The sequence below is a fragment of the Branchiostoma lanceolatum genome, chromosome 2 (genome assembly GCF_035083965.1).
Source record: "Branchiostoma lanceolatum isolate klBraLanc5 chromosome 2, klBraLanc5.hap2, whole genome shotgun sequence".
Classification (NCBI taxonomy): domain Eukaryota; kingdom Metazoa; phylum Chordata; class Leptocardii; order Amphioxiformes; family Branchiostomatidae; genus Branchiostoma; species Branchiostoma lanceolatum.
In genome coordinates this window covers 33,242,550-33,254,575 of record NC_089723.1, presented here as the reverse complement: position 1 = coordinate 33,254,575, position 12,026 = coordinate 33,242,550, and the positions used below count along the sequence as shown (strand labels likewise).

The 12,026-nt window shown below is 41.5% G+C and overlaps 1 protein-coding gene and 1 long non-coding RNA gene across 6 annotated transcripts; one reads left to right on the top strand and one right to left on the bottom strand.

Annotated features, from left to right (window-relative positions):
• The first annotated feature begins 369 nt into the window (after window positions 1-369).
• Window positions 370-11,814, top strand: LOC136428718 (ankyrin repeat and SOCS box protein 18-like). Of its 5 annotated transcripts, none has more exons than XM_066418436.1 (4): window positions 370-657; window positions 9,798-9,976; window positions 10,479-10,592; window positions 10,919-11,814. In XM_066418436.1, the coding sequence occupies exons 1-4, from the start codon at window positions 471-473 to the stop codon at window positions 11,714-11,716; spliced, it is 1,278 nt and encodes a 425-aa protein (XP_066274533.1). In that variant the 5' UTR covers window positions 370-470; the 3' UTR covers window positions 11,717-11,814. The 5 variants fall into 5 exon arrangements, with proteins under 5 accessions (XP_066274533.1, XP_066274534.1, XP_066274535.1 ...); XM_066418437.1 differs by lacking the exon at window positions 370-657 and adding an exon at window positions 697-829; XM_066418438.1 differs by lacking the exon at window positions 370-657 and adding an exon at window positions 1,547-1,637.
• Window positions 2,482-9,892, bottom strand: LOC136428719 (uncharacterized). The gene is made up of 2 exons (XR_010754651.1): window positions 9,780-9,892; window positions 2,482-2,974 (listed from the first exon to the last, which is right to left on the bottom strand). It is a non-coding gene; the product is annotated as an uncharacterized lncRNA (long non-coding RNA).
• Window positions 11,815-12,026: the final 212 nt, after the last annotated feature.

Sequence of the window (12,026 nt, the reverse complement as noted above, 5' to 3'; positions counted from 1 at the left end):
ACATAGGAGTTAGGAGTTACAGGAAAGGTCTAGCTAGTCAGTGGGTATGTTTATCAGTTTGCTTGTGTCGCGAATGATTGTGATTATATATTTTTCTATAGTTTGGCAAACCCATTGTGAGGACGGTGGTGTTAATTTAAAATTCAAATGCATTTTTCTGCCTCTTCCGAAGGAACAAACTAGAAGTGACACATGTTCATATCAGATATTCACACAGCGATTTCACGAATCCTTTTGTTGGATATCAAAAAGAGTAAACAAAAAAATATCCAATTGTTTCACAATTTTGTTTGGTTATTTTCTTTTGCTAAAGGTGTTGCACAGAAAATAGTCTTACAGTAGAATATTTATCATCTCTGTTACAAACATCTACATCATGAGTCTCAAAACAAGTAATTTAATTAGATCGGCCCTTTGACAAAAGAAAAATAGCCGGAAGAAAAAATACACACATACACAGCAATCCCAAGATGGCCGATTGGCAGTGGTACGTTAGAGAAGGCCAGCATCTCAAAAGACAAGTAACGGATCCCTTCTTCGACGCGCTAAACGAAGGCGCCGAGAACAAAGTTCTGAACTTTCTCGAGAAACACAGACGGCCGGTCAACAAGCTGTGGGAATGGGACGGAGAGGAATGTTGGGAATACGACATACAGGGTGAGTACTAGTCTCTTCCCTTATACGCTGACCTTCTGAGCTCTAGTGCTCTCAAAATAGTCTCCAAAAAGAGGTTCCGCTATGGGGAGGGTGATCGAATATTTAAAACGGCGTCCATGGAAAAGGCCATTGGAGTTCATGTGTAAGGAACCGCAAGAGTATGATTTACAGGGTAAGTAACACTGGAGAAATTGCTGAAGCTCTTAAATGTTTGCATTTCGTTGTGAAGTTTGTGCAGTCATGTATTCAAACGAATATGAGTCCGTCATATAAACATAACGTTACGTGTCGTATCATAACATAACAGATATGTGATAATCAGTGGCACCCAACTTTCGGGTGTGAGTTTAGCGCTATGAAATTATGAATTTCACACGCTAATTCTTTACAGCATCCTGCTATTCTCAGAGTTCATATCAATTTATCATGCCCCAATTACCCGATATTTACCCCCCGGCATGTTATGGTCCACCCCTTGGCTTGTTATGATCCCTCTGTATATGGCATCGCGGAATGTCGCCTGTACATAGATGAAATGCCCTTTGGTCCACTGGCTCTCTTATCAGGGGGTACTGAGCTCAAGGGGTCCGCAAGGGTCTTTTCTTTACTTGCTGCTTGTTGACGTTAGATTCATGTCATCAGAACCTACTTAGAATCAGACTGAGAGTGAGACACATATCTGCTCATATTGAGTAGTCCTAACTTACAACTACGTTACTAAACTCTGACTACCTTGCAATAAAAATAAATTATTAGAAATACCAAATATATTATGCATATTAAGGGGTCATACAAAGACGAAAACGCTCCTAGGTCAAACTATGCAAAATATACTGCCATGCGGTTTCGGTGGAATACAGCTGGAATTGTACTGCGGTCAGACGAGAAGACGTCCACATTTAAACTTTTTGCTTCAACTGGTACACGAATCAGATACGTCGTGATGTAATCTAATTAAGGCTATGTCGGGTGAAATTTAGGTGTGTATCTTATCATATTGCTATTGGAATTGTTTCTATTCAGGGCGTGGGTTAGAAAATTGGTATTTCTTTCTTGGCTCATGTAGTTGTAGTTGTTATATCCAATCGAAGTATCAAACGCCTATCCAAGATGGCGTTCACTTCCAAAGACCGATTCTTCCAGGCCTTATCCCAGGGATACCTAGACCGCATAAAAACTCTCCTGGACAAGCGTATGGACGTGGACGCCGTGTTGGAGATCAAGCAGGTGTACACGGACGAACATGGCGAGGAACAGCTCTTGACATTGATGGAGTACTACAGGAAAATGACCAAAGGATACGCTCTCTACCACAGTCAGTACAAGTTCAGTACTGATCACAAAGACAACGTAACATCTGTAATTGCTTTGACGTTTAATTGGAGTGTGATTTTTCTTAACGTATGCTCTTTATTCACAGAGGCAGTTCAAGAAAATATTTCAGTACGTTTTCGTAACGGGTACCATCTTTCATTTGTGGAATTTACATTACTGTCTCGTACATCTCATTCCAAAATGCACCTTCACTCCAGCACTCCAACGTTGAGTGCTATTAAAACAATTCTCGACGACATTAATATTAACTCTACAACCGTTGTAACTGAGTTGGTCTTGGAGCAACGTTTTTAAATGAATGTCGCCACATGAACGTACTCGTAACAGGACCCAGATGGTGGATTGAATATGATATGATATTGTGAAATGTGATATCAAAATGTTTTGTAGATCTGGGGGTCAGTACGAGTTAGCCTCTACCTTTGTCTGGTGGCAATTTTATAGCTTGACAAAAATATGTCTGCAAAATTGAACACCCAGTGTCATAAGTAAATGTCAAACTATTTTTATTCCCTTTATTACTTTACTTTACCTGATACTTGTAGCAAACTCGATTTCAATACCGTCTACATATTACACATCATATCAAATAAACACATAAGTGAAATACACCACGAATCATTTAACAAAAACAAGATGTTAAAGGGTTTGACATTTAGTAACAACTTACTATATCGAAATGAACAAATACGGTACCTATCTTAGCACCCGAACCCTCCCTATTCATTTTGACAATGGTAGTGCCCGTTACTTCTTTTGGCATGACTGGACATACCGTAAGAGAAAACGCACAGACATGTCCGCCATACTGAAGGATAACTTCTTCAGGGCCTTGGTGAAGGGTGCGAAGGGAGAATTCGACGTTTTCCTCTCGAAGGGGATCTCTGTGGACGCCGTGTTGGAGGTGAAACCGTTTGTTGAGGAAAACGGGGAAGTTCGCGTGTTGACATGGCTGGAACACGTTCAGAGGGAGACCAAAGATCTAGATCCGAGACAGACAAGAAAATATTACGGTGGGTCTCAGATTTGAGCTCGTCTTGGTACCATCGCGGCTTGTAAGCTACGGCAAGTAAGGAAGAGCCAGTAGTTACTATGGAGGATGGTATCCAGGCTTAAGTGCATGTTACGCCAAAAAAGTTACTCAATTTTGAAACAGTATGTGAAAGTGCATGTTCTTATATGTAATAAAAACATCTAGCAACATACTATTATCGATATGAAAATGAATTTGACGAGAAATATACATTCATGATTTATGACATCCAGAGTTCAGTGCTATGTACACAAAACGTTCTGTTTACTAACATTGACACTATAATTGGTGTCAATGTTTTGCATATGTCTGTTTCGGTAGCTTATGGTTTGTTTGTTTTTTAAATCAAGTGGCCATGTATGAATGTGTACCTCTATGCATATACGTCGACTTCATGACTTCTCAAGTTGTTGTCCAGCTCTATAAGAATTTACCGTTTACCTTTTTAGACTTAGACATAGAATTCGAACTTCAGAATGTTTGTAAGTAATCGTGGTACATCATAAGCCTAGCTTTATGCATTCTTACACGTCAGTATGTCCCTACAACATTTGAGATTTGACTGTCTTTCCAATGAGAACGCCATATGACGCGTTCGTTGTGTGTTCACTAGAACAGATGCCTGACCCTTGTCCATACCAGCCCATTACTGGTACGTGCCAGATACTTATCAAACAGTTCAGAATACAAGTTCATGTCCACGAAGCGTCGAGTAGACAACGCAACAGATGGACCTTAGCGTGAGAGACCGTTTCTACAGAGTTCTTGAGAAGGACAAGATTGAAGACGTCAAGAGGTTCATTGAGATCGGAGTGAACGTGAACGCTGTTACACGCCGGAATGAGCAGTTAGCTGGGCACTACATGGGGGTTTTCTCTATACCGGATGTACGTTTCCGGGTCAAGAATGTGTGCCGCAACTGCCTGTTTTGGGACAGAAATCCGCATCAACTTTTTTTCATATTTCAGGTGTAGGTACCTTTAGAAAAGGTGAATACACCTGGACTTGTTACTTCTTGGTATAAAGCTGGTGTTCTCAGTCCTATCGTTAGTCACTGACGAAAGACAGTGGATACTGTCTGAAACGTCTGACTGTTTCAAAATCTTATCCAGTTGCTTGAGTAATTATTTTTGGCGTATCTTATTACCTGGATGTCTAACCTTCATCAACACACCTGGACATAAATTATGCTAATGAGTCCATCATTTGCATAGTTTAATGGAAAGTTATATTTCTCTTACGGTAAATGCTACGGATGTCATATTTGAGGTGTAGGTACCTTTAGGAAAGGTGAATACACCTAGACATAAATTATGCTAATGCTGACCTCATATGCATAATTTATGCAAAAACGTGTATTTCCCTTACGTTAAATACTACGGATGCCATATTTGAGGCGTAGGTAACTTTAGGAAAGGTGAATACACCTGGACATGGATTATGCTAATGATGACCACATTTGCATAATTTATGCAGAAACGTGTATTTCCCTTATGGTAAATGCTACGGATGTCATATTTGAGGTGTAGGTAATTTTAGGAAAGGTGAGTACACCTGGACATAAATTATGCCAATGACGACCTTATTTGCATAATTTATGCAGATACTTGTATCTCCCTTACGGTACATGCTACAAATGTCATATTTGAGGTGTGGGTGCTTTCAATTCGTCCTTCAGTTATAATAATAATATAATGGTTAAGTTCTGAGTACATAGATATAGCAACAAGTATAATATAGCCTGAAAAGTAGCAAGGATCCCATACAATCTTCAAAACAAAGAGAGCGGTATGCGGCAATCGGACTTGTTGTGTATGTTGCGGGCTGTGCCGCGCTTTCAATTTTTTAGTATCTAGTGTCCCTCCTGCCACAGACCACACCACTTAGCCCTTTTAAATATCATTACTCAAGATGGCCGTGTAAAGGGTAAACCTTACTTATCTAGTAATTACTCGTAATACTATCGGCCTGTTCAATTGATTTAAGTAACACTTCGATGATAACATTTTAAACAGAATTTCTAGTCAGTGACACAGAACATTCATATGGCTGAGGTATAAATTTGTAAAGGATGCATCTTTCTAGCAACAGAGCCCTGAACGAAGATTCAGAACGCTATAAAGTGAAGACTGTATCAGTATCACTTATCTTTGCAACTAGCTTCGGCAAAAACGCAAATTGTATGAAAGTGCTTGAAACACGCGTTTTTCATGTCACACAGATGCTAAAACAGTCGCGGTTCAAAAGTAACCAAAGGTTTTCGGGTGAAATAGCACGAAAAACGTCCGTGTAAAGGGTGCATATTTGTAATGATATGGCTAACCGGTTTGGTAATACCATCTGTCTGTTAACATAGCTAGTCAATGGTATGAGGGAAAACATTACTCTTTGTGCAGTATGCCTTTCCGTCGCTGTTCAAATGTAAAGTTCTTGGGTTGAAATGGAACATCCGTGAGAAGGGCGCATATGTTTTTGCAATGATTTAGCGGAAAGTTTTGGTAACACTATACATGTGAACGTAGTTTTCAAATGATAAAAAGGAAAGTATTACTTTTTAAACAATATGCCCTGCCAGTGACAGAGAACAAACAGGCGAGCTACTCTGACTTTCCAATCAAATAGCTGAAACATTTTTTGTGAGGGATGCGTCCTTTCAGCTTAACATGCCATAACACTACACTACTCTATAAAGACTGTATCATATTAAAAAGACAGTTGGAAATTCAAAGTGTGGCGAACGTAGCCGAAACAATTTATGAAGGAAACTTTTTACAAAACGATGTAAAAATCTAGATGAAAACTTATTTTTCGTGTCAACAGTTCGAAACGAGAATTTGGTCTATAATTCAAGTCACACAAGTTACACCATTAACTTTTAACAAAAACCTTTCATGAGATGGAGAGGAATATACCAGCGCAGGCCATTTGAGGCTCCTTACGAGATGGATAGGTGTGTTTTCTTTGACTAGGGACCAAACGAGGCCAGGTGAGGCTATGTACAGCTTAGATAGGTGTATTTCCCTAGTGAAAGAAAACGCACCTCTCTCAGCTGTAAGGTACCTCACCTGACCTCACCTGCTCCCTAGTTGAAGAAAACACACCTATCTAACATGTAACGTACCTCACCTGTCCTCACCTGGTCCTTAGTCAAAGAAAATACACCTATCTAACCTGTAAATTGCGTCATCTCGCCTCACCTGGTCCATAGTCAAAGAAAGCACATCTACCTTAGCTATAAGGTACCTCACCTGGCCTCACCTTGTCTAACCTGCTCCCTTGTCGAAGAAAACATCTAGATGAAAACCTGTAAGTTACCTCATCTGTCCTCACTTGTTTCTAGTCAAAGAAGACACACCTATCTTACCTGTAAGTAGCCTCACCTGGCCTCACCTAACCTCACACTGCCTCACCTGGTCCCTAGTCGATGAAAACACACCTTTTCTCAGCTGTAAGGTACCTCCCCTGGCCTCACCTGGTCCCTAGTCAAAGAAAACACTCCTATCTAACTTGTAAGTAGCCTCACCTGGCCTTACCTTACCTTAAGCTGCCTCACCTGGTCCCTAGTCGAAGAAAACACACCTCTCTTCGCTGTAAGGTACCTTACCTGGCCTCATCTGCTCCCTTCTTGAAGAGAACACTCCTATCTAACCTGTAGGTAGCCTCACCTGGCCTCACCTTGTCCCGAATCGAAGAAAACACACCTATCTAATCTGTAATATACCATACCTGGCCTCACCTGGTCCCTAGTCAAAGAAAACACACCTATCTTACCTGTAAGTAGACTTACTTGGCCACACTTGGTCCCTAGTTGAAGAAAACACACTTATCTAACCTGTAAATAGCCTCACCTTGCCTCACCTGCTCCCTAGTCAAAGAAAACACACTTCATCTTACCTGTAAGAACTCTTAGTTGGTCCCTAGTAAAAAAAAAGCAATCTATGTCACCTGTAAGGAGCCTTACCTGGACCTTAGCCAAGTGAAACACACCAGTCTCTCCTGTAAGGTTCCTATCCTGGTCATTTATCATGTGAATCATACTTAAATCAGCTTTACGACGGCTCACCCCCTCCCCACTGTAAGAATTCATATCTATGACATAATATTTTACCTAAGAAAACTTACTCATAGTCAATTGATAAACTAAATGATTTATATATATATCTGATTCAAATTATTTTTAAAAAACTTTGCCACTCCCCGCGATACTTATACAGGCCCGCAAGTGATCTCACGTGTCCAGGGCCCAGGCACCCTGCAGGCGACCGTCCTCGGCCTCCGTGACCTTTAAAAGCAATATGGCTTATGGCTTGGAAGACACGAGTTTCTCATGTCATGATAAATTGTGATATGCTTCATTTTGAAAAAAGTACCCTTCGTACAAAACAATATTGGCAAGATGCATCCTACCCGCGTCGATCATTTTTTACTTATGTCACCTGTTTTGCTGTTAAGACGTATCGTTCAAAAAGCATTATTTCAGCTAGATATTTGATTGGAAAGTTACACGATACCTACTTGTTCGCTGACTCTGGAAAGGCATCTTGCATTTGGATTTCCCTTTTATCATTTCAAAACTACGTTCACAGACAGTGTTTATACCAATCAGCTATATCATTGCAAGTATATATGTACCCTTCTCACGGACGTTTGTTTTTCCTTCTATTTCACCCGACAATTATTCTTGAACAGCGACGGTTTTAGCTGTATGACACAAAAGATGCGTGTATCACACATTGATAAGTTTTTACTTCTATCATTGGAAAAAAATGCACATTTTTGCTTAGCTCGTTGCGAATAGACTAATATCTTTTTGTTTTTAATCTACGGTGGAAAGACACAGTCTTAACAAAAATATTAGTGTTCAGGGCATTGGTTCAGGGATGTGTTGCTGGAAAGACGTATCCTTCACAAATTCATACTTCAGTTATATGATTAGAAAGTCTAATATTCAGTACTAGTGTTCTGTATCGGCAGCAGTATTCTATGAAAAGAGATACTGTTTTAATAAAGAGTGACTTTCTGCAGTTGCATAATTGAAAAGTGATACAACATCTACACGCCCATTACCTTCAGCCATATCATACCATATCATACCATGTATTTTGTACCTATATGGCTGTACTTAGCCCGTGATAGGGCATGAATGTACAATAAAGGTTATCGTCATTATTACTATCATTGCAAAGATGTACCCTTCACACGACCAGCTAAAATGATTAGATATAAAACGATTAGGTGGTGCGATCTGTGGCCGGAGGGATGCTAGAAAATGTGCGAATAGCCCGTAAAATACGCTTTAAAGTTAAAACAAGATCGATCGCAGCACACCGCTGTGAAAGTTTTAAATCCTGCGTCAGGAAAAATGTAAAATTCCAATATCTAAAAGGCAACATTACCAACGAACTGACCCATAATTAGCAAAAAAGTAAGACAGGCAAATAGCCGAGACTTGCAGCGCGGCGAGTCTACTTGGCACGGTAACCCGGTTTCTCGAAAAACCCCATGCGGTACCCAACACGGCTTGAAAACAATGGCGGAGTTGTTACGCTGAAAACCTGAAAATTGGTCAACTTCGCCGTGATATATCTTACTTCATACTGCGTCCCAGTTGAAAAAGATAGTTTGTCGAGGTGTTGTAACTCTTTCGGAGCACAGAGACGCAATTTACAGTCTGATGCGACCTATCTGGGCTGTACAGTGGCTGTACATATTACATTGTCTAACTGCTCATTTCGGCGTGTAACAACGCCGTCCTGGAGGTGAAACCGTTCACGCAGAACGCGGAGGGGGAGGACGTGTTGGTCCCGTGGCAGGATTACATAAAGAACGAGACAAAGGGCTTGTCTGTCAGGCAGATACGTAAGCTGCGATACACGTCAATCACAAGCGCACTCTATGTTTGATACTCTTGTACTGTTTATTTGGACCTAATGGAGGGGAACATTTGCAGATCTCAACTTATAAGATAGAACTGATGTCAATGTCATTGACGACGACGTATACAGTATCCGTGATTTGTACTAGTAGTTCGATCCCTATAACTCCGGGCGATAGCGCAGGCTATTTTGGGCCGTGCCAGTGTTATCAGGTTCAGGATGTCGGTCAGACTATGCGGGTGATGTCTGTGATTATGAAATGGAGACAGGCAAGACATGGTACAGCTGCACCCGATGCCGTACCTCCAGATGTGGAAATCAACAGTAAATGCAAATATTAAGCCATTTTGACAGTCTACTAGACTTGCTTTCTAGGACAACCATTTGGGACGTTTCGCTCGAAACCATTTGGAATAGTGCGAATACGATTGACTTAAAGTGTTGTTTTGTTGTTTTTAGATTGTCCCGTTGCACAGAAGTGATTCGGGAAACTCTGAAAAGCTACATGGTAATTAGCCGTTAACCTCACCTGATATTTTCTAGTATACCCTAAAACTGGTATTTTGGGGAGTAGTAAATGAGACTGTTAAAAGGGTAGGTAAGTGTAACCTTCTTTTGAGACCATAGGGACAGTTGGTTTACCTCCCGAACCGAAGTCAGGTACTCATACCTTGGTGGAGTGAGAAAAGTTATGTAAAGTACCTTCCCCAAGGCCACTACGTCTATCCAGGAACGCCATGAGTCGAACCAATGGCCTCTTGATCTCGTATCCGCTAGCCTCACCGCCCAGCCATTCGACGCCACACTAGCTGTTACAAGCTAATTTACAAATGAAAGATGTTCGTTTGCAAATATCACTGAACAGATCATTTCCTGACCGTGTTGTTCCTCCCCAGGAATCTGGTCCATGACTTTTGTGAAGGAGTACACCACTCCTCTGTACATCACCGCCAGTAAAGGGTACATAGAGTGCATGCGCCACCTGCTGGACAGACGGGCGGACGTCAACTACTCTCCAAACGGCTGGTCTCCACTTCATGCCGCTGTGGAAGGGGGACATGTCGACGCTGTACAGGTGATCACTCATCACAATTAACAAATTAAGTCATACCACTCATAACTTTTCATTTACAAAATTTACTGTGGATATCAACTTGATATCCCCAGTAAATTTTGTAAATAAAAAGTACCCCTGAACCAGGGCATATACAATTTCACAAACAAAGTTGTGTAATTGTATCTATTAATTTTTCTAACTTGTTCCAGTGGTTTAAAGAAGAAGAAAGCAACTTTTTCCAAAACAAAATCAATGAAAAGTGTTAAGTTCTACCTACGGCATACGTATGTATGTGTGGTACATATACTTATGATAAGGTATAGTTTGCTGTTAACATTAACTATATGTACCACACATACATAAGTATGCCGTAGGTAGAACTTAATACTTGAATTACGGTACGAGGGATGCAAGTTCTACTTTTAAAACTCTGATAGAGCTAATGATACTTTGTTGGTAATGAAATAGAGTGGTAAAAGTTTTCTTGTCTTTGAGTGAACCTATGACATTCGAATTTCAGTTGCTGATCAACCATGGCGCAGACGTGGACTTGGAGACAGAAGACACCGGGAAGACGGCGTTACACATGTGCTGCGGGAAAGACTACTTAAAGATTGCCAAGTTGCTGCTACGGGTAATTATTCAAACCTTCTTATATCTGTGGTCTATTGCGCGCATGCGGCTCTTCAACTACCTGCCAGTTGTTTTTAGAAATTTATATTCCTGCGTCAACAACAACCAGATAGGGGGCAGAATGTTTACTTTTACATAATCTTCTTTCATCACTTCTCCCTTAGTCCAAAGCCTAGGATTGGAGATCACTGCTGTTAGAAGATCATATCTGTTGACCGTATCTTTAGTGAATAGTACATTGTGCAGCTGATTTTTTAGTGTTATAATTCAGCAGCTTTGCTTACATGTAAGACGTGTTGATTGTTCAACTACAATGTGCACTTTCAGAGAGGGACCAACATCAACGCGAAAACGTACGAAGCCGAAGAGACGCCCCTTCACGTGGCCGCCCAGAATGGTCTCTTCGACCTGGTGGACCTTCTCCTGGAGAAAGGTGCCGATCCCAACGCAACCAACAACGAAGGCGACACGCCTCTGGCGCTAGCCTGCACCTGCACCGAGGGAGACAGCTATTATCACAACACCGTGGAGAAACTCATCCAGTGGGGAGCAGACGTGAACCTTAAGGACAAAGAAAAGAAGTTACCTCTCCACATGGCTGCTCGCAAGGGGGACCACAGGCTGGTGGAAATACTCGTTCGAAAAGGATCAGAGATCAATGCGCGGGACTACTTCCTGAAGACTCCGCTGTTCGACGCAGTGGCAGCGTCTGAAATAGCTGGCATGGGTGCCGAGGGAGTGGTGAAGGGGAAACCTGAGAAATGTGTTCAAATATTGCTGAACTTTGGCGCTTGGCGGATTTTCCCCGAAATCTTTCACCGCGTCCTCGTCATGTGCGCTTCATACCCTCCCACCATCGAAGTACTCATTAACGCGTACCCACGGGTTAAAGTACCCGGCTTATGGATGGAGTCAATACCTAAAGAAGCTTTAGTCAAATTTCGGGACTTCTATCAGGCGTTTGAAACGCTGGGCAGTAGCCCTGGCTCTCTGCAACATCTCGCGAGATCTTGTCTGCGAGATCTCCTGGGACGAAGGTGCCATACTGTGATATCCCAACTTGTGATCGCCCCACGTCTGAAAAGATACGTTCTTTTGGAACCTGGGGAAGCAGGACTGCATTAACAACAAATCATCATATAACAAAAAATAAACAAACTATATGCATGTATACATGGTATATTCTGTATCAATAAAATGCTATAAAAGTGACTTGATCAACAGGAAGGAAACCAGTCCTTGGAAACCAGTCTGTCCATAATACCAGTTGATAACGGACCGAGAAAACAGGGTATGAGGTGCATCAACACAGTCACGCTTGTCATACAGCAGATTCTACAAGCTCGGCGATGCGCGATGATTGCCATAGGAACCAAGCAGAAAGCTAGACCAAGCCTTGTTATGATTTCCCTGGCTGTGACTCACTGGATGATGC

Excerpts from the sequence above, each read along its gene's own strand:
- LOC136428718 (XM_066418434.1), top strand. The coding sequence starts at position 2,789 with ATGTCCGCCATACTGAAGGATAACTTCTTCAGGGCCTTGGTGAAGGGT. Across the intron at positions 3,006-9,797 it reads ACAGACAAGAAAATATTACG|GAATCTGGTCCATGACTTTT; the intron begins GTGGGTCTCAGA and ends GTTCCTCCCCAG. Across the intron at positions 10,593-10,918 it reads TTGCCAAGTTGCTGCTACGG|AGAGGGACCAACATCAACGC; the intron begins GTAATTATTCAA and ends GTGCACTTTCAG.